The sequence below is a fragment of the Trachemys scripta genome, chromosome 10, assembly GCF_013100865.1.
Source record: "Trachemys scripta elegans isolate TJP31775 chromosome 10, CAS_Tse_1.0, whole genome shotgun sequence".
NCBI classification, from domain to species: Eukaryota; Metazoa; Chordata; order Testudines; family Emydidae; genus Trachemys; species Trachemys scripta.
In genome coordinates, this window is record NC_048307.1 from 55,617,978 (window position 1) to 55,640,164 (window position 22,187).

Consider the following 22,187-nt stretch of genomic DNA (forward strand, 5'->3'; position numbering starts at 1 on the left):
TGTGCTGGGATGGAGGGAGCCCTCCACCTCCAATCATGAGGCTGAGCTTTACAGTGCTCAGAATGTTCATATATGGTGTGTACTCTCCACATATACTCAACTCCACTCAGAGCCTTCCACACTCTCATAGAGGGAGGGGGAGAGAGAGAGAGATCCCTATTTGATGAAAGCAGTTACCCAGTTTTGGGAGTCTTCAAGGTTGTTTCATTTAGGAGAAGAAATTAGTGGTGGAGTCAGGTATGGTATCTTTTTGATACAATCCTGTTTATCTACAATGAATTATAAAATCCTGTTTCCATGAATGTAGTAGGACTCAAACAACAGAAGATTTGGTCACAGTTCCCAGCCTCTTTCTACAGCACTTTACCCAAAAGCTCTCATCTTTTTTCTGAGGCTCATACTACTTCTCTTACTGTGCCTGGGCTTCTCTAATCTTTCCTTGTCTCAGCTGCTTCCCTCACACAGTTCTGACTCCAGGGGCTAGGCCTTTCAGGAAAAAAAACATGATTGCAAAACTCACAATAAAATCACAAGAGTTGGTAACACTGATTTTCATTGCCCCAGCGCTGTTTCCAGGAGAAAGTTTCTCCACAAAATGAAACATCAGCATGTTTCAAGCTATTAAACATTTTATTTTGGAGCAAACAACAGAATCGCTTCTCCACCGGGTCACTGGTGGTGCTGCTGACAGCCGGAGGCTCATTTCCTTTTGCAGAACTGGACTTTGCCGCAGCTCTCGGCCCCTCCCGAAGCCCTAGGAGGGCAGCTCCCTGCAGTGGCAGAAGCAGGGGCTGCCCCGCTGAGAACACAGCCTGGCCCCTCCTGCCTTTGCCGGCTGTGCTCGCGGGAAGAGGCTCTCGATAAAGTTAGATTTGAATAGCCAGGAGTCAAGATGGCAGCCTACGTGGGGAAAGCGGCAGCAGGTAGACGCTGAGCGGTGCAGCGGGAGCGTGCGGGGGTGGGAAGGGGCGGTCTGCACGCGCCCGGGTTTAGCGTCTCCGGGAGTCGGCCCCGCCTTGTCCCCTGCCCAGCAGAGCGCCCTAAAGCACGAGCACGTTCAGTAGCCCAGCTCCGTCCCCTCAAGGGGCCGGTTCGCAGACCCGGCACATGAGCTGAATAAGGGGGGCAGGTGAGGATGGGGAGAGACACGTGTTAAATGGCGGGTGGGGGGAGAGTTTATGGCAGGGAAATTGCACATGCTAAATATAGGGGTAAAAACAGGCTATACAAAGTACACCTGTCAGAGAAACAGTGTGTACTGACAACGGTGGAGGGCGTGGAAGGAGAATTGCACCTGGCAAAGATATTTAGGGGGAAAGTGCAGATCACACATGCTGAGTAGGTGGCTCCTCGACACTGATTCAGTGGATAGGACATGGGACTTAGCCAAGAATCCTGGCTTGTATTTTTTTTTTTACTCTGCCATAGATTTGTGTGATGTTTGGTAAGTCACTTAGCTTCTGTGACTCAGTTTCTCTTTCTGTAAAATAGTTGTAGCCTTGTAAAAGCTATTGATATTGACAGATTATAATTTATTATTTTAATTAATTGTGAGAAGTAATGAAATTGTGTGTGACAAGTATTTCTGTACAGTTTAAATGCTCTATTTTTGTGTGTGTGATCCTAATAATTCAAACTGCTGGGTTGTAGAGTGTTACAGTTTTAGATTCTGATCCTTCAAGTTCCTCTGCATAGAGCCCTCTTGTCTTTAACGGGTGCACAGTGTTTTCCCCAGGAATTGAAATTAGGGCGGGTGTTTGAATTTACAGAGGGGGTCAGAACCGATGAGGGGTGAGACCGTGAGGGTGAAGGTGGGCTGTATGGCACCATAGTAAAAACTGAAAAATGTTTCATGACTATTTTATTAGATTTAACTCCTGTTCTAAAATCATCACACAAATTAAAGTTGGCTACTCAAGCCTTCTATGAAGCACTACATCTACATCCTTCTTGGTTTCTTGTTATAATTTTGCACAACTCTGTTAATGAACTTCTTGAATACAATGCGTTCATCTTTGGTGGCTTCTCATGTGTCCGGTACTTCCATTCCTTCAATTGGTATGCTCATTAGTTCATTCACATGATTAGGCAGAAGTTGACATCATTAAGAACACAAAATTCTATTCAATGATGGAAAAAGAACACTCGACTGTAGCTGTTATGACTGGGAGTAGCAAGAGATGAATTCCTACTTCTTTCATCCCAGGAAACACAGCATAAAGGTCGGGTTGAGCCATTAATGATGATAAAAGAGAAGTTGAAGTCAAATCTTCATTCATTCGTCGTATGATATTCCACTCTGTGTTCAAATTCTCTATTCTGGCCTGAGCACATAGCAGCCCCATTGCTGGTAGTGCCTCACTCCACTCAACTGTTGGTGTTTTATAGGACAGGGATTTGTAAAAGCTACGTAGAGGTTGAACAGAATCTAGAAGTCTAGAACAGAATCAAATTAGTCCAGTGATGATGGCATTGTTTAATGACCCAAGTGGTTTCAACAGTCGACTTACAAGAGAGAGAATGGCAGTAGTCTTCTCTGAACGTAGTAGCAAAAGTAATCCACTAGCCTCACTACTTAGATTCATCCTATCTTGGTAGATACTTTCCAAAGTCAGTAATAATGGCTGGAGTAATTTTAAGACAACAGCCAAGGGTCGCTCATGAGAAAGCCAGAGGGTTTTCCTCTGCAGTTTTAAGGGAGAGTTCCTCAAGCATACTTGAGAATTGTGCCTAAGGGCGTCATCCTGTAACTGTGACTCTCATGTATAACCTCTCTCACATGTATTATTATTGGGTTCAATGGGACTCTGCATGTGTTTGATATAACCATTACATTGGTTGTGCAGCTCCCATTGACTTCAATGATGCAGGATCAGATACTTATTTTATTTTTGTAATGTATTGTAATTATGTGCTGACTTAATTTTATGATGGATGCTGCATCAGCCTTTTAAATTGTTTTGTCTGTACTAGAGTGCAAGCTCCCCATGGAGGGAGCTATTTTGTGTGTGTCTGAATTCTCCTGAACACTCTACTGGTGGTCAGTGAACACCAATATAATGAATTGGACTGAATAGGTAGTCCAAATAGATACTGCTTAGAATCATTAAGAATTATATTTTTTAAAGTGACATAACATGCATTCTGTAATCTCAGTGAAAGGGGGAAGATGACAAAGAAATACATGAAAACAGGATCCACAGAATTTTCTTTACAGGGCAATGTCTCTGAACCATCCCTAGAAACATGAGACACCTTTAGATGGGTACATTTAAAAAGTAGGTCTTCAAAATACCCCTTGGACACTGATGCTGACTGCATTAGAAGAAGAAAGAAAAAAGAAATTGCATGTAAGAATTTATCTAAACGTGGTCAGCATTTGCAAATTTCAACCAGGAAAAATGTTTGTCAAAGTAGCTCTGGGCTACACAAGCAGAGAGCCTGGTTCTTCTCTTATATACAGTGGAGTAAATCAAAAATAATTCAGTTAAAGTCAATGGAGAGACATTTGTCTGACTAAAGAATCTATCTCAGAAACCAAAAAACGGTCACCAGAAGAAAGCAAACGTATTTGCTTTAGATTACAAAGGCCATGTTTACGCTATGGATGCTACAGCGGAATAGCTATAGCACCATAGCTATGCCACCGTAACCCAGTAGTGTAGATGCAGGCTACAGCAATGGAAGAGGTTTTTCTGTTGCTATAGGAACTTCACCTCCCTGTGAGTTAGTGGCTAGGTTGACAGAAGCATTCTTCCATCATAGCGGTGTCAAAACCGGGGCTTAGGTTGGCCAAGCTATGGCCGTCAGTGGGCGTGAATTTTTCACACCCTTGAGCATCGTAAGTATGTCAACCTGAGTTGTTTACGTGTAGACCAAGCCAAAGAATACAGAAACTGGAAAATACGTAAACCAAGGTATTCAGTATGTTCTACAAAACATCCAAAGCCCCAGTGCATCCTTGGCACAATCATAGCAGAATTGTGCATTTGAGGGTGTGAAGAAGTTGAGAATACATCAAAGGCTTCTGATACTCAAGCTTGGCCTTGAGGCATTGGGAGCTTTGACACTGTCTAAAGCAAACTGGCATAAAATGTAACCACTGGTTTAATGTATACATACTTTTATCTCATTCTGGCACCAGTAGTCTAGTGATGGGAGAGATGCCATGCCCTGCCCTGCCCTGCTTCTCCTGTCCTCACTGTAGCTCCCTGCCCCCCAAAAAAATTCCAGCACCCATTGTCAATAGATTAACTTTTTAGCAAGCCATTTTATGTATCAGGATATGCAGTTTCCTGCAATATCATGGACAAACTTTACTGAATTAAGTTTAAGTATTTTAGGAGTTAATTGTATTAAAAAGGAAAATGTTTATGTATTATTGTGGGATTGTATGGGACTTCTTTAGGAAACATGACTAATGGAAGCCCTGGGAAGTGTTGTGAGCTTCAGAAGATTCTTCTAAACAATGGGCCAGATAAGAATGAACTTTTAGGGCAGGTCTACTTTACTGCTTGTCGATCTAACTTACATTGCTCCGGGTTGTGGAAAAGACACCCCCCTGAGTGACAAAAGTTACAGCGACCTAAGTATGTCCATACTGGTGTGTTGATGGGAGACGATCTCACGCTGACATAACTTCTGCCTCTCGCGCAGGTGGAGTAATTATGCCAACGGGAGAGCGCTCTCCCTTCGGCATAGAGCACCTTCACCAGACACGCTACAGTGGTGCAGCTGTGCCAATCTTGTAGCACTTCTAGAGTAGACCTACCCTGAAAGTTAAGTGTGTTTCTCAGGAACTCTCTGGGGGGTGATGTATGCAAATGTAGGAAGGAGAGGATCTTTTGCCTGTTGAGTGCTTGTTATATGAGGACAGTTCAGAAAGACCCAAACTGGATAAAAGAGTGACTCACAGATTAATGGGGGTGCCTGTTTTGAGCCAAGGCAGTTACGAACTTGTGACCACAGAAGAACCCTTTGAGGGGTTTGAAGGAGTGCTCACCTGCCAGAGCCTTTGTTGGAGTTGGGGTGATCTCTGATAAACTTATTAGCATGTGTGTATGTTTTTACTGTTTTTAATGTCTTCTTAGTAAGACTAAATACCACACTGCTCTTTCCGAGCAAGCAGAACTGTGGGCAATTGCCCTGTTAATAGCCTCTGTGGATAAAAGCAAAGCAGGCCTGCTTAGGCACTCTGCCTTGCTGGGGACTTCATAATTTAGTCAGGGAACCATGCAGCTTGGAAAACCCGTCAGGAGGGAAAGAGAGACAAGGCTCTGCCCAAGAGTGGTAACAGCTGATGAGCTGGAAGCCTGAAAGTGGGTGCCCTTGCTGGAGTTTGTAATCCTAATTTAAGCTCTCTTTCTCATGCTGTAGTTTCCTCTGATGATCTCTGCAGTCAGCTGAGGAGGCCCTAGACATTCACACAGTCAGACCATATGTTTGTGTTATTTCCTGTTCATAAGTCTAATGACCTATTTCTGTTTTAATTAAAATATTTATTTTAAAATTATTTAAGTAATGACTTAAACCATTTACAACCCCTATCCCAGGGCCTGGCAGTTCAATTCTACTGCAGTATTCTTAAAAATCAAACGTTCTTAGCAAGCTAAGCAGAAATGGGAATGGTCAGTATTTGGAAGAGAAAATCAACCTAATTATTATAGGTGAATCAGTCGGTGGTACTCATCCTCAAAGATCTGAATTTGCACCTACTGAGGTCAATGTCAAATCTCCTTAGACTTCAATAGTGTAGAATCGAGACCTAGATCAGTACTGAATCACTTCCCCTGCACAGTTCTTCAGTATTATTCTCCAACCTGGAGCCTTAGTATGGATTGGAGATTAATCAATTTCAATCAATAAATAATCATTCAGTCTCTTAGACTGTCATGGTCAATAAATATTTAGTCTCCTGAGGGCTACAGCATCAGGAATATTGATGAATATCATTAGAATGAGCTATTAGCGTAGCTGAAGTTGAAGTATCTTAGTTCAATTTACCTGTCTGTCCTCATGGCAACGAGTCGACTACCGCGGCTCCCCTATCAACTCCGCTTACTCCTCCTGCCAAAGTGGAGTACAGGCGTCGATTTGGGGATCGATTTATCGCGTCTAGATGAGACGCGATAAATCAATCCCCAATACATTGAACACTACCCGCCTATCCGGCGGATAGTATAGACGTACCCTTAGAGACCCTAGAAGCACATGAGAAACGATTGCAATTTATCACACATCCCTTTATTGATAAATCCACTAAGCAGATAAACAATCCCACCAACACTGAAATACAAGACCAGATAGAGAGAGAGTATTAAGCCCTAGGACTGGCATCACTCACATCTCCTGCTGGAGGACCTTGGAGTGTCAGTCATTATCTTCATTGTCCTCATTAACCATGGTTGGCATCCTGGTGTCTTCCCCCTGTGTTTTCCCACTTCTACCCGAGCACACAGGCCGATCAACAACTTTTTATTCTGAGATATGCTTATGCCTGCTAATGCTCATAGATATGCCTAAGGGGTCCAACCCCTTTTTTCTTATCCATACTTCCATACTCGATTAATTTAGGGGTGCCCCATCTCTTACTGGGTATCCCCTTAGTACCCCTTATTGTCATTAATATTTATGTACCATAGCAACTTGAGGTTATTACAGAATTCCCCAAAATGTTACTATCGGGCATCTTGTGGTATTAACTGGTACATTGCGCCATAGTTTCCAGTCTATTACTGCATAGTTTCCAGAACATCAGTATTTAACATATAGTTTACTGCAATTTTACACTTCACTGGTACAGGATTATCTTTCAGTCAACTAGTCATGCAAATCAGTTTCAGTCCTAAGGCCTTGTGTGGCTAAGCTGAGGATCTCACAGATCTGAGAACCTATGTTACAACATTAATTAATACTTATAGTTCACCTTTATATTCTAAATATACTTAATATCTCTTATTCTTTGCTACAGACTTCATCCTCTGTAAAGGCAGCAGGAGCAGTATTGCTGTACAGATGCCTCTTAAACAAGCTGTGCAAACTCGGGACCTTCTCTATCCCCCACCCCCATAAAACCCCCACAACCCAGAGAAATGGCAAAATCCATGAACCACTATAGCAAACCACTATTCCTAATTGTGAGATCCTTCCTTCTCTTAGCCTCTCATGCGTCCCAGCTCTCAAAGTTGGAGTTTTAACTCCAAGCTCTCAAAGTTCTCAGTGCAATTGGTTCATAGCCATTCACAGGTAAAAAACATAATGCTAAGTATTGGATGGGCGTGTGTGTGTGTGTGTGTGTGTGTGTGTGTGTGTGTATAAAATGAAAATCACTTATTCATACAACCCTCTCGATAGTCCAATATGAGTAGAGAGGAGTCCACAGAAGCAGGTTAAAGTTCAACAGGGGCCTCCTCAGAGAAATCCACAAAGAGCTCAGCTGCCATAATTGTTGGTCCATGTTGTTTCTCATACCAGTGAGTCTTTCCATGCACTAAATTGTTTCAGATCTTATCCACCCATTTCTACCTGGAATTAGACCCTTGTCTTTATGCCATCAGGTGACCATATGTTAGTGATCTTATGCGTACAGTCTGAGCCAAATTCTGCTTAGTTTCTCATGGAAGTAGTCACACTGAAGTCAGAGGAACTGTTTGCATTAATAGAGCAAACAAGATTTGGCCCTAGCAAATACTTTGAGATGGAATACCCTTAATATGGCTAAGAAGGGGATAGTGTGGCCAGGTGTCAGTTTTTTGACCAGAAAGTCTGGCCAGATCTACTGACCAGACACCCAAAGTCTGATTGCTGTGAGTGAGGGAGATACCAGGTGATCACCCACACCAGCCTGTACTCAACCGCGGCCACCTCCTACCTGCATCGGGCAGCTGCAGCTCCCAGCCCTGGCTCCGCAGGCAAGTCCCTACTGACTCAGGCAAAGGGGAGTGGAAGGGGGAGAGGGGAAAAGCAATGGGCAACAGGGGAAAGAAGAGGAAGAGGCGCAAATGGTGGGTGAGGCCTTTGGGGAAAGAGGCATGGCAGGGCTTTGGGGGAAGAGACAGGGCATGATGTGGGGAGGGGAGCTGGGGCGGGGGAGGTTCCGGCAATCCCGCTGGAGTGTCTTCTATTTAAATATTACAAAGTTGGCAACTGTAGAAGGATGCTGTATGCTAAACAGAATAATCCTTAGAATTCTTTCCAGCTTTAGAGCATTTCACTAACTTTTTATCCTCAAACAGGCCTGTGATATAGGAAATATTAGTCCATTATACAAATGTGAAAACTGAGAAAGAAAGAGGCAAAATGATCTGCCCAACATCACAGAAGGATGGAATAGCAGAGATGGAATAAAACTCGGGAGTTGCTGGCTCCCATTCTTGTGGCTTAACACTTGATCACATCTCCCTCCACTGGGAGGCAACTAAGACTCTTCACCTTTCTTATAGGTATTTGGGCTGTAGGAATAAATATATTACTGGTAGTTCTTTATTATGTTTAGACAGGTTTTTTACATCCTCATTTCTATTTCCATTTCTATTTTATTAAATGTGAATCTCTGAATAATACAGAAATAATGTACAGGTTAGTGGTGTGTAGCTGGCCTTTAAATTCTATAAACTTGTGCATATAATTATGAAAATCTTGATTTTCATACCAAGCTCAACTGAAGCTTAAAATTAACTTTTTTTAAAAATCCCTATTGTTGTTTGTAATGGACACATCTGAGCATTCATGCTATAAATTCTTCATTTACCTCCTCTGAATTAATTTAAGTTTCAGAACAAAAAAAGCTATTGAACTGATAGCAGTAGAAGAGGAAATGTTTCCCTATCTTATTATCTCTGTCTTTAGCATATTGGTGAAACATAATTCATAAATGTAAGGACACAGGAGTTATTTGGGTTTCATTAAAAGGGGAAAGGATGTGCATTTTTTTTCCAAAAGGATTATGACGATGTCATTCAATTTTACAGGGCTTCTTACCAGATTGCAAACTACAGCACCCACAGTACGGACTTTATCAATGTCACACTCCTTGACTCAAAAAGTTCCATGCTCTTTGTGGAAACTGGGGCGACTCAATCATGTAGCAATTGCGGTACCCAATTTGGAGAAGGCCCAGTCTTTTTACAAGAGTGTTTTAGGAGCCCAGGTGAGTGAGGCAGTTCCTCTTCCTGAACATGGCGTCTACACTGTTTTTGTGGAGCTGGGAAACACAAAGCTAGAACTGCTGCACCCTCTGGGAGAAAAAAGTCCAATTGCAGGCTTTCTGCAAAAAAACAAGGCTGGAGGAATGCATCATATCTGCATTGAGGTATTATATACGCATACTTTCTATTATATTTAAAAAAAAATCTTTATATTGTTAAAGAGCTTCATACTTTCTAATAGAGTCAACCTGAATAAAAACCCACATTGGTTAGGTTGAGTCATTATCATTTGGGAAATTCTACTGAAGACCAGCAAATAAAAAGTGAAGTTGCAGTATGAAATTCAGGGCAATTTCACATTGTCATTATACAAGCAGCTTTATTTTCTTTTTAATCTGCCCAAACTGAATTTGGCATTTGTAATGTCTGGGCTGAAAGAAATGGGGACAAACTCATGGAATGTAGCAATGTCCTGCAAAGGTCACTAGACAGGTGGCAATTTCAGGATGTTCAAAATACATGCACTGGAAAAACCTGTGTGTGTCAGTTTTTATAGATCACTTATAATGGGGTGCACAAGTGTAAATTAGGGCATAATTTGAAGACAGTGCGGTTTTACCAGAGTTCCTGCATTTGATATTTGGTTGAAAATTCAATATGCAAGTCAGAAAAGAATCCCGGGAAAACACACAGAGCTGTGTTTGGTTCTCAGAGATGAGAGTAGTAAAATCTTTTTTCAGGTAATCAAAGATTAATCTGGATATTCACAGGGAGTAGAACTACTGAGCAAGGTGGTGTTTGTTTGTTTTTTTACAATTACTTTTCAGAATAGAATCAAAGTTAAGTCATCACAATATACACTTAGTTGTGTTGCATATTGTATAGGGCCCCATCTCATAAACACACATGCGTATCTTTAATCCAGGGGTCGGCAACCTACGGCACACGTGCCAAACCTGGCACGCAAGCCGATTTTGAGTGGCACGCTGCCTGCCTGGTGAGAGGAGGGGGCGGAGGGGCGGAAAGCACCACGCTGTGGGAAGAAGCAGGGAAGGGGGGGAAGCTTGGCTGCCGCAGGACCAAGCTTCTGGCCCCTGCCCCCGCAGGGGAAAGCGGTGGGGGGGGGGGGTCTTGGCCCCCAGCCCCACTCAGCCCCCCCGCCCACCGCTCTCCCCTGCGGGGGCAGGAGGCAGAAGCTTGGTCCAGCGGTAGCCAAGCTTCCCACCTGCCCCGCTTCTTCCCACAGCCTGGTGCATTCCGGCCCCTCCTCCTCCCCCTTCTTCTCCCTGCTGGCAATGGCCCTTGCGAGATGGAAGGGGGAGCAGAGCAGAGCCGAGCGGCAGCGTGCTCGCCGCTCCGTAGAGGATGCAGAGAAAGGTAGGGACGGGGCCTTGGGGAAGGGGGTGGAACGGGGCATATCCCTCCCAGCCCCCTGCCATGAGCCGCTCAGGGCAGGGGACTGGGAGCACCCCCACAAGCTGAGCACCCCAGCCTTCTGCCCTGAACCCCCCCACACCCAGCCTTCTGCCCTGCACCTCCACACACACCCTAGCCCTCTGCCCTGACCTCGAGTCCCCTCCCACACCCAGCCCTCTGCCCTGAACCCCCCCCCACATCCAGCCTTATGCCCTGCACCTCCACGCACCCCCAGCCCTCTGCCCTGACCTCGAGTCCCCCCCAACACCCAGCCTTGTGCCCTGCACCCCCACACACACCCCAGCCCTCTGCCCTAACCTCGAGTCCCCTCCCCAACACCCAGCCCTCTGCCCTGAACCCCCCCACACACCCAGCCTTGTGCCCTGCACCTCCACACACACCCCAGCCCTCTGCCCTGACCTCGAGTCCCCTCCCCAACACCAGCCCTCTGCCCTGAACCCCCCACACACACACACCCAGCGGGCTGAGCAGGCTGGCGGCGTAAGATCAGCATTTTAATTTAATTTTAAATGAAGCTTCTTAAACATTTTGAAACCTTGTTTACTTTACATACAACAATAGTTTAGTTATATAATATAGACTTAGAGAGAAACACCTTCTAAAAAAACATTAAAATGTATTACCGGCACGCGAAACCTTAAATTAAAGTGAATAAATGAAGACTCTGCACACCACTTCTGAAAGGTTGCCTACCCCTGCTTTAATCATTCAAGTAGTCCAGTTGAACTTAATAGGACTACTCACATGAATAAAGTTAAATTGATTGCCAGATTGTGTCCCTAAATTATAAGTATAGTAAATTACATACTTACAAAGAAAAACAGAAAATTCTTCACATGCATAACATATCCAAGTTTTCCCCCTAAATTAAGCCTCCATATTTTCAAAATAGAGACTGTCAGTATAGACAGGCCAGTCACCGTATAACATTGCTCAAATGACATGTAGAGCAGTTGGTATCACAAACCCAGCAGCTCACATTATTCTTACAGAAAATGTATGAAAATTCAGAAGTGTAATACAAAATCATAAAAATTGGATAGGACAACTCTCAAGCTGTTAGATTAAATCTTTCTCATAAGGGTGTAAATATCAATTACTTAAATCCATCCTAACTCTTTTTTTTTTTTTTTTTTTTTTTTGGCCTGGGATTATAGGAATCCTCAGCTTTAGACTTTATGCAGACAGTTAACTCCATTAATACCCAATATTGTGATAACTATTTTACCTGAAACTGAAAGACACCTTCATGCTTTTAGAGCCTTTTATCTGTGCTAAAGTCTGTAAATTGATACTTTGTGTATTAATTTCCTATTTTCTTTATCACAACTGAAATATTATAATTTCCCTGAATATTTATTATTTAATATTAAAACTTTAGGATATATTCTCCACTGAACAAGAAAATAATCTTGAAGGTAGTGGATTGGTATTAACAAGTAACATTCAAAAATAGTATTGAGTGTTTAGATGGAAACTCCACAATTTTCAGTTGCTATGGAAATTTGTCATTGACTGTAGAACAGATGCAAGTGAAGATTAAAACAAAAAAGCCTTAATTAATTCAGATGTTTTTACATATGAATTGGAAGCTTGTCATGTATAGAAAAAAGGCTACAATTGCCTGTTTATGAGACAGGGAAAACAAACTCCCACATTCGACTATCTGTTGGAATAGTAGAAGGACTATAGGGTAGCATTGAGTTGACAGGCTAGGGGAAAATCTTGCTCATTAATAGTTGCACTTATATCGGTCTTTCACAGAAGGAACTCAAAACATTTCACAAACATAAAAAAGGTATTCCCATTTATAAAGGCATTAAATGAATCATAGTGAGTTTAAACTAGTTGTTCTAGGCTAGATAGTAAGTCAGTGGTAGAGGAGGGAATGGAACACAAGAGTCTTGGCTACCAGTCCCCTGCTTTAACTCTTTCCAAGGCTGAATGTTTTATATTGACAATTTCAGATTCTGTTTGTGATTCAGCCTAGCGCAGAGTTCCTGGACTGAATTTGTTCTATTCGCATGGCTCAATAGTTTAGAGCCTTGGTAAAGTATTAAATCATATTGGTCTTTTTCTGCAGTAATAAGTTACTTTAAATAAATCCTTTTAATTAATGATTTACACAGGAAAAAAAAAAAAACAGAACCAACAAGACAAAAGGTGGAGGGAGGGGGGCAATGATTTGCCCATGTATGGCAGTGTATGATTATGCAGAATGCTGTTTAAGCATATTGAATGTTAATACAAGCGATGATACACTATATCATTCATGATTGTGGGGAGAAATGGGACAAAAAGCATGCTTTTATTAGTTCTCTTTTCCAGTTCTTTAATTGATTGTCCTTTTGAATAAGATGCATTTTTGCTGCATTAAATTATGATCTACCATTTCCAGAAAAATACAGTTCCATTTCAAGAAGTATAGACTTTTCCCCACAGGAGTAAATTTCTGCCTATGGCTGTGTGTCAGGGAGGGATGACTATCCCCCCTTCCATTTCCCAAACAATGAGGAGGAGGGAGGGGAACATTTTTAAGCCTTTATCCTGTAAACACTAAGGCTTGGCCTACACTAGGAAATGTGGTTGGTATAACTACATCACTCAGGGGTGTGAATTCTCCTGTTGACCTGGCTACTACCTCTTGGGGAGGTGGAGTACCTATGCTGACAGGAGAAGCTCTTCCATGGACATAAGTACTGTCTTCACAGAAGTGCAACAGCGGCACAGCTGTGTTGCTGCAATGTTTTAGGTGTAGGCTTAATTTTACTACTGTGACTAGTCCCCTTGAAATCAAATTTAAGCACACATATATAGTGGATAATAAATCAGAGAAATTCAGTAGATCAAAATGTTTTATATTTCTTGTAACTACTGTATCTATTTGCAGTTAAAGATATTAAAATAAAAGACTAATTCAATCTACTCAGATTGCTGTTAAGCAGAATTGTTTTGCAGTGCTTTAGAAGAATGTAAAAGACTACAGCAGAACTCAGGAAGTGGGGGTGGGGAAGACCGGAATAATATGTGGTAAGGGCTGTTTAAAAAAAACCCAAACTGCTAAGTAATAGAAATAGCAATACTACTTAATTAATAACAAAGAGAGGAACAAACTAGGAATCTTTAAAATGACTATATCTACTTAAATCTTTTAGGAGCGTTGTTTGTTTGTTTCAAAGATACTTCAAGAAGCATTCTGTTAGCAACACTGATGTTGTTCCATGTAGAGCTTTGTTCAGCAAGAGATCTGTGACCTTTCATGGTGCAGAAATTACCAAAGATGACAGTCAAAGGATAGCATACTGTTAAGTCTGAAAAATACAAGAAATGTGGCACTCAGTATTTTTACATTTCCCAGCAAGGGATAACCATGTTAAAAAGAAATTTATATTTTCAGATGTAACAGGTCAAGTGAGCCAAGATCCACAAAATCCAGGGGTCAGAGTTTAAATTAAATGGATGAGAAGGGGCTCTTGGCAGCTAGAATTTTGCAAGAGATTCTTAGTGCTAAAATTTCTCTAAACAAATTCAAAAGAGTTCAGATAAGAGCATCAATAAAGGCTTCCTATAGCTCTAGGGCTTCCATTAGGATGGCCTGGTTCCTATGTAAGGCCAAATGACAATGAGCAGCTCTAGACTAGCCTAGAAAAATAACCCATTGCAGTGGGGTTGAAAATAATTTGCTACTGGCAAAGAATGGTCAGAACACTTTAACACCAGTTACAGAAAGTATATTGGACACCTGGTGGAACAGGAGAGGAACCTGTTCTTGCTACACACAGTCACTAAGCAGATATTTTCCTAATGGAGATGCACCCAGAAACTCTCACAAGTCACTCTCATTATTATCCCGTGGGATGCAGTAATTCACTCCAGCTGAGCCCAGCCACATTTCTCCTTCTGGCTGGTTTAACTAGCTATCTCTGCAGGAAGTGCAGGCAGCTGTGATGATTTCTCTACTCAGGATGAACCTCAAGGGGTTACTACCCATCACAGAATGTATTACACTTGCTAATTTTAGAGGACCCTTAATTACATTTTTTAAAAAGCAAACTGGCAACTTCAGGATTTTTAAAAACAAATCTAATCCTTTTCAACTGAGGACTTAGTGCAAATGCAGAGGAAGTAGAATTCAATTATGTAAAATTTATGTTTTCACAATTACGTCTTTTAAGCTTATCCATTTAGCTATGTCCAGGAACTTCAATCTTGAAAAACAGCGCTCCTTTTATTCTAGTGCCAGGACTTTATTAACTGGTAGTTGTGCTAAACTAAATGTTAATTTTGTTCTTCCAACAAGCATGCATTAGAGATCTGGGTGAATCAAAGTCTCACTTTATATTTGCACATACAAAGTAACAACCATTTGGCACAACTTAAGGACTAGTCCATGTTTAAATACTGTTATTAGGTTGCCCTGAAATTCTATGTGTGGTGCTACTTTTACTATGAAGTACAATTGCCCAATAGGAAAATGGACCACAGTCCGGTGTGTATTATCCTCTAGTATTCTTGGTAGTTCAAGGTGTCTCTGAGGAGACCAGTTTATACCAAACCAAACACTGGTAAGATCAAGATGAACCTAAGTGAATGGTACATAACCCCAGGATTTAATGAGACAGGATCCCGTCTTCAGTTAGATGGGAAAACATTCCTTGCTTAATGATATTCTAAAGCTATACAATCTACTATTTAGGAACAATGTGGAGTTTATAGCTATTGATTTTGATTATTTATGAATTTTGCATTATAAAGTAACTAAAAGGTTGATGTATTATGGGGTGAATCTCTTAACAAACATAACTATTAAATATAGTACAAAATCTTCTTTACATGTTACATTTATTGATAAAATCTCCAGGTAACTGCATATTTCTGTAGCATTTTTGGTTTTTAGAGTTATGTAGTGCTTTATCTTTATTATGGACTACACTATTGTTCCTAATGTAAAATCTGTGAATCATATACTTTAATGTTCCACATTGTATACATGTTTATTTTTATAAGGTTGATGATATAAAAGCAGCTATGACAGAACTGAAGGAAAAGAAGATCCGAATATTGAGCGAAGAGCCCAAAATAGGGGCGCATGGCAAACCAGTGATTTTTCTCCACCCTAAAGATTGTGATGGAGTCCTTGTAGAACTTGAGCAAGCCTGAGCTGTAATCCTAAAAGATGAAACTATGAACTAATTGCAAACCTAATGAGATGGTGTTGGAATTCGTATTATGCCTTGCACCGTGTAAAAGTCATTGTACTTGATTCTTTCTTGTTGATTAAACACATTACAGCTCTTAAGTTGTGAAATGTGGGGAAATAACACTACATACAGGAGGAAGCTAAAGCACTGTTAGCCCTCCTAGTCAGTTGGGGCTATGACTTTTGTTTTGTTGTTCAGACCTTCAAAAATAATACATTTAAATGTGTTTGGATTCCATTAGACTATGAATTCAAATAGTAACATGAGCTGAGGTACATATAACAAAATAAATGACTATATCTTGTATATCACAGTTTGTAGCATAATTTTTATATATAGATTTCTAGGTTACCCTACATAATTTTGCTCTATATTACCCACTTCTAGATGATAAGAAGATGGGTCAGATATTCCTGTAAGAAAGAAGTCTACAAGAGAACATTTTATTTTCTGTCTCCCATTATAAGCATTATCTAAGCTTCACATTGATTGGTTCATTCAATTATAGGATCCTTGTGTTATTGTATGGATGTCTGCGATCGCTAAGCAACTGTTCTCTATCATAACAATTGCTGCCAAGAAAACTGTTGTGTCTAAATCACCATTTTGTAGCTTTATGTATTACATGTATATGGGAAAAAAAAATCAAGATTGATAGGGGAATAATTGGTTTATTTTAAATATACTGTGATTAACAAAAGCTTATTTTGATTTAGTTTTGTCAGCATATATATCTCTGATTTTTAAATTTAGCCCATACTGATTTATTCTGTTTTCTTCCTAATTGATCTCAAGTGCCTGCATTGAAACCTGACTCTTAGGAAAATATCTGGGACATACAAAAAAAAAAAAAAAAAAAAGGCTAGTGACTAATATTTAAAATTATATTTTGTTTTCCTATACAAAAACATTTTCAAGTGCTATCTTATTAAAATTTGTATGAATTTTTATTTTACTAAGAGATGGATAAAGCTATCTAGGTCCTGATGCTGCAAATACTAACTTTACATCTGTGACTTAGTTCCACTGAAGTCAGTGAGACTATTCATGTTTGAGTGTTTGCTAGATTGGGACCATAGTTTATAAGTGGCCAAATCCTGTTCACTTTATTCTCAAGAAGGCTCCTCTTCATTTTAATGAAGCTAATCATATGAGTAACATAAAGACCAGTTGGCCCAATCTCTTCTTTTACATTTTTTTGCAGGGGGAGAGTGGGCATCTACAGCAGAAATAGAAATTGCAATATGAAGGCCACATCTTTAAATGTTAAATAAATAATAAAGATCTTTAAAGGATTTATAAAGAATCAGATTGTTCTGTATTTTATAGGATAAAACATAGAGGAAGTGTTTCATCCTTTTAGGAACAGTTTTGTTGTTGTTTTTTTTATCCAGTTTTAATCTACAATAGTTACAATAGTGCCCAATTATTATGGAAGTTAAATAATTTGTGCTTTATTTCCTGTTTGCTGCAATAAAAACAGATATATTATGGTGACCTGAGTCAGATTAAATTAAATCTTCAGACTTTGAAGATGCTGAAAGCTTGTATGGTGTTCTTCTGAAGCCACAACCTTAATAATGCAAGAAATCAATTTTTATACATTAAAGGTGTTAACTTTGTACTAACAGTTCTATTCCTACCTGAGAACCAATTTTTACTTCAAGGAAAATGGATTGAGCCTTTTGCAGGGCTATTACATCTGTTCAGTGAACTGTTTATAGAATAGTGAGATTCTGCAAGTCTAATTTTGTATATAACTAAGCCAGTGAAAGGTAGGTAAGTACTTAATTTTTTCCCCTGAAATTTTATTCTGCTAGTCTAGAAATCCTGATTATTATTTTAGGTATGTCTGCTTTTATTTTCAGATCATTTGAGGAACAAGAGGCTTTTTTTTCTTTTCTTTCAGAATGGATCAAGAATTAAAATGTCAAGATTATAGTTTTTTTTGTTGGCTAAAATTATTGGATACTTGTCTTTGAACCTGAGACTGTTGGGTTGGGCTAGTATCACAATACACCTCTATCCTGATATAACGCTGTCCTTGGGAGCCAAAAAATCTTACTGCATTATAGGTGAAACCGCGTTATATTGAACTTGCTTTGATCTGCCGGAGTGCGCAGCCCCACCCCCCTGGAGCACTGCTTTACCACGTTATATCTGAATTCATGTTATATCAGGGTAGAGGTGTAATTGGAGTAGAAGGATTACTAGGTTAAAATTCCTTTCTTCCCCTTTTGTCCTATTTAAATAACATTAGTGGGTTTATATTCCCTATGTTGATTGAGGACTAGTTTGACGTGGTAGTAAGTAAGGTTGACCAAGAGTGGATGAGGGTCTTGAGTGAACAGGATTTTTTTTTTTTTTTTAAATCTGATATGTTTTTCTTCATACAGTGTCTGCTACAGCACCCCAACGGATCTTAATCGGTTTCCTAGGTACTCATAACTACCTATCTCCCATACAGTATTTGCAGCAACAATTACCAGCAAGTTCTCAACTAATTGACTTTAGAGAGGGTTCCATAGGGAGTAGGCAACTGCTGCCTTTGCTCACTGTAACGATCTCATTTTGGGTTGGGGGTAAAAACTTAAGTCACTGAACACTTTGTAGAAAATAGGGTCTCACCTTACTCTGAAGAGAGCACACACTATATACATTCAAACTTATTCTCTCTTTAGAGGAACCGGACCTTCAAAAATAAGCCTAAACTGATAAACCCAAATTTAGCCACTCTTACTATGTACAGGAAAGACTCTCCAAGCCCTCTTATGCTACTAGATTGGAGCTAATTGGACATGTCTGCTCTCACTTTCAGCACTTCAGGGGCTGCTCAGTGCCTTACAGTCTCAGGTTGTTTGTGTGCTTGCCTAGTCATGCCCCGAGGTAATTTTTTCTTTCTTTCAAAGGTCCCCACGCAGCCAAAAGCCAAACTAGAAATGTTCTTTAAATCTGACCTTTGGTCCTTATGGCAATATATAACTTCTTAAATAGACCTTAGCTAAAAATGGAGCCGGAAGTACAAATCCAAAGTTTGTGGATATTCAGATGCAGACAGTTGGCTCACACCCATCTCTAACTATAAATCCCAAAAGAAAACGAGATCCTTCATTTCTCCCCAAAGGGATGTAGACACTCTCTACTACTCCCAGATATAACAGGATGTGCTAGCCCCTTAAGTCAGGCTTTGGATCAATTTCTAACCTGTTCCTGGTGCCAATTCAGGGGAATACTGGGATTTGTAGTTCCAAGGGCTGATAAGAGTTGCAGGCTCTGAGGCAAAGCATGCTGGGAAGGGGGCAGGCTGTGTTTAGGGAGTTCCCTTTCTTCAGACTAGTGATAGGCTGGGAGTAATAAAGCTGGGGATAACCCAACTTGCCAGGTTATCTTGGAAGGAATCTCAATGAGAACTGGATGGCTGGGAAGGGGGAGGTGGGGGAACTTTGTTTATTTTGGGGTGGGAGCAGGGCTGGTGCAAGGAAGTTTTGTGCCCTAGGCGAAACTTCCACCTTGCACTCCCCCTCCCCCCCCGCCCCGCCGCCCCCCCCCCCCCCCGAGGCCCCCCCCCGCAGCAGCTTCCCCACCCCTGAGGCACCCCCCACCCTGCTCTAATTCTTCTCCCCTCCCAGGCTTGCGGCGCCAAAGAGCTGATTGGTGCCGCAAGCCTGGGAGGCGAGAGAAGTGGAGCAGCGACGCCCCCCAAAGCCGCTTCCCCCCCCCCGAGGCACCCCCATGGCAGCTCCCCACCCCCCGGCCTGGGGAGCAGTGCAGCAGCTCCTCACTCCAGTTCACCTCTGCTCCGCCTCCTCCCCAAGCACGTCGCCCCCGCTCTAATTCTCCTCTCCCAGGCTTGCAGTGCCAAACAGCTGATTGGCGCTGCAAGCCTGGGAGGCGGGAGAAGTGGAGCGCGCGCTCTGGGAGGGGGCGTAGGAACGATGTAAAAAAAAATTGGGGGCACCGCTTTTTGGTGCCCCCCAAATCTTGGCGCCCTAGGCAGCTGCCTAGTTTACCTAAATGGTAGCACCGGCCTGGGTGGGAGTATAATCTTGGAAAGGATGACGATTCCTAGGAAGTAGAACAGGAAGCGGCCTTGGGCGGTGAAGCATAGAGGGCATAAGCTCTGGCTAAATGCTTCTTTTTGGGGTGGCCTTAAGGCTGAAGTTCCTGGTGCTGGTAGATAGTCACTCCTCGCTCCACTTTATCAAAGGACACCCGCTTGTGCAGACCCTTGGTGAAGAGCCTACGACACAGAAACAGAGCAGGAGGAGGGAAACAGGGTGAAGAATTCAATTTGGGCTTTTGTTAGCCTGAGGAGCAGCTAGCTGTAGCAATAAATGTAAAACAAAATGTAAAGACTCTCTCTTCCTCTGGATGAAGAAAGAACTGAGGAGGAAAGTTGCTTGCTGTCTTACTCATTGATAAGGTAGGAGATTGTGATACATACAAAAGCAGAATACGTTAAAGACCACCCAGCCTATTGCAAGCTATTAATTAACTGGGAAAAGTGGAATCCTCTTTGTGGTGAATTTCAAGGTGCTTTCTAATGGCAAATATTTTTCTATAGCAGCCCTCACCTGGAGAAGTTTGAAGCATGCTCCATTGACCAAAGTTTCCCTGTCTCTAAACATTACCATAGGTGACAGAATAAATTTCTATATAATCTTAAAACACTCGTCTTTCTAAATTCCTCTTTCAACGCAGTGGTAGTCACGGGTGGTTTCCACCTTGCAGGACTTCCCATCATGTGCACACACAAAATACTGTTGCACTCGCCTCTAACCATGGGTCACTTAACAGAAAATCTGTTCTGTCCTGATGTTTGATTCCCCCCCCCCCCCCCGCCCTCTAATTTTTTGGAGCAGGATGGAAAAGATGTACAGAAATGCCTATACGCCTTTGTAAATATAAAAATCATCTTGTGTTTGAAGAATTGCAATCACCCAGTGTACTTCTGGTAGACCCAGAATTGGCTAGCTTTTTAGCTGGATGTAATGTTTTGATGACTGTCAAACCTGCTTTAGTGGTGTTACTGACTTTGCTGAATGCATTGTCAGGCTGTGGTAACTTTGATTTCAGTTATAAATTTAGCTTTAGTCAAAATGGAATAATTTATCATACATCTAATATAATGTGTGTGAAACATGGGAATATTACATGCTGTAGGATGCATAATTTAAGCCTGATTTTCTGAACTACTAACTTGCAGTAGCAGTTCTACTTTTCATTGATGTACAATATATTTTATATTATGAAATTAAAAAATAAGGTAGCCTCATAACAAAGGTAAAGCATTGTGAGAGTTAGTACTGTATCAGAGTTAATAAAAAAAACTCTAGAAACACCTTTGTTCAAATTTTAATACAAATTGTAAAATACCCAAGATGGCAAATATTCCAATGTGCAAATGACATTTAGAATATTGACTTTGTTCTTGAGGTGCAAGGCGATAGCTGCACTGTGACTCTTTTTCAAAGGTCTCTTTTCTTTCATAAGAAAGCACAGCATAATTTTATAGAACTCTTGATATCTACAAAACAATGGAAAATTACAAAAATATATTAAAAAATAAGAAAAAAAGTGATGCTTTGTTTTATTGTAAGAGATGAAGATTTTAATCTTCTGTTCCTTTGTTCATTCATTTTCAAGTGTAATATGGAGCCTGAACCTGTTCCCATGACAAAACTCTTGTGGACTTCATTGGGAGCAGGAGCAGAGCTCTAGTCTTGTAGTAACAATTCTAGTCCCCTTAAATTAAATGGCTGTCACAAAGGTCATAGGACCTTCTAATTGTATCTGGGACCTTTTCTTTGTTCTTATTGGGCCTGATTCTGTTCTCACCTAACATAATGCAAATGAGGAGTAATGTTAATGGAATGACAGTGGTGTAAAACGGGTGAGAGAGAAGAATCCGGTCATCCTCTTCTCATTTGCAGCCTTCAGTGTTTTGCTTTTGGTCCCCTTTTCTGATGCTCTCTCATGTGTCTAGAGGATCTCATAATTGTGGGATGTTGCTCATATCAGAGGAGTATGAGACTTCCAGTATCAATGATGGCATTCTATTTTGTTGCATTCTGGTTTATTTGTAGTTAACATGGAAGTGCATTTTAAACATGCATAATACTGCGTGTGTGTGTGTGTGCATCCTTTTCAAAAGGTACATTAAAACTTTTCTCTCTGCTGATGTTCCCTCCCCTGCAACAGTCCGGTTAGCTGAGGAATTCAGCAACTTTATGATCTTAGCTTAATTTTTATTTCAGCTTTGCAGATCATCTTTGAAAAAGAAAATGCAGCCAAAGCACTAATACGCACATAAGTATAAAATTGTTATATTTGTTTTACCAGTTGTAAATAGTTTCTGGAACAAGAGGTTTTGAGTGTGTTGGGTTATTTGGCAAGTATAATC

The 22,187-nt window shown here is 41.0% G+C and overlaps 2 protein-coding genes across 4 annotated transcripts in view; both read left to right on the plus strand.

The window, feature by feature from the left end:
• Nucleotides 1-764: 764 nt before the first annotated feature.
• MCEE (methylmalonyl-CoA epimerase) lies at nt 765-16,954 on the plus strand. 3 transcript variants are annotated; one of them, XM_034784923.1, is made up of 3 exons: nt 765-923; nt 8,970-9,310; nt 15,591-16,954. In XM_034784923.1, exons 1-3 carry the CDS (start codon nt 893-895, stop codon nt 15,741-15,743), a joined length of 525 nt encoding a protein of 174 aa, XP_034640814.1. In that variant the 5' UTR covers nt 765-892; the 3' UTR covers nt 15,744-16,954. The 3 variants fall into 3 exon arrangements, with proteins under 3 accessions (XP_034640814.1, XP_034640816.1, XP_034640815.1); XM_034784925.1 differs by lacking the exon at nt 765-923 and adding an exon at nt 956-1,129; XM_034784924.1 differs by lacking the exon at nt 765-923 and adding an exon at nt 1,186-1,444.
• Nucleotides 894-22,187, plus strand: part of APBA2 (amyloid beta precursor protein binding family A member 2) — a 322,283-nt gene continuing 300,989 nt past the window's right edge. The window contains exon 1 of the mRNA XM_034784918.1: nt 894-923. The gene's annotated coding sequence lies outside the window, so the exon portion shown is untranslated. The remainder of the gene's footprint in view (nt 924-22,187) is intronic.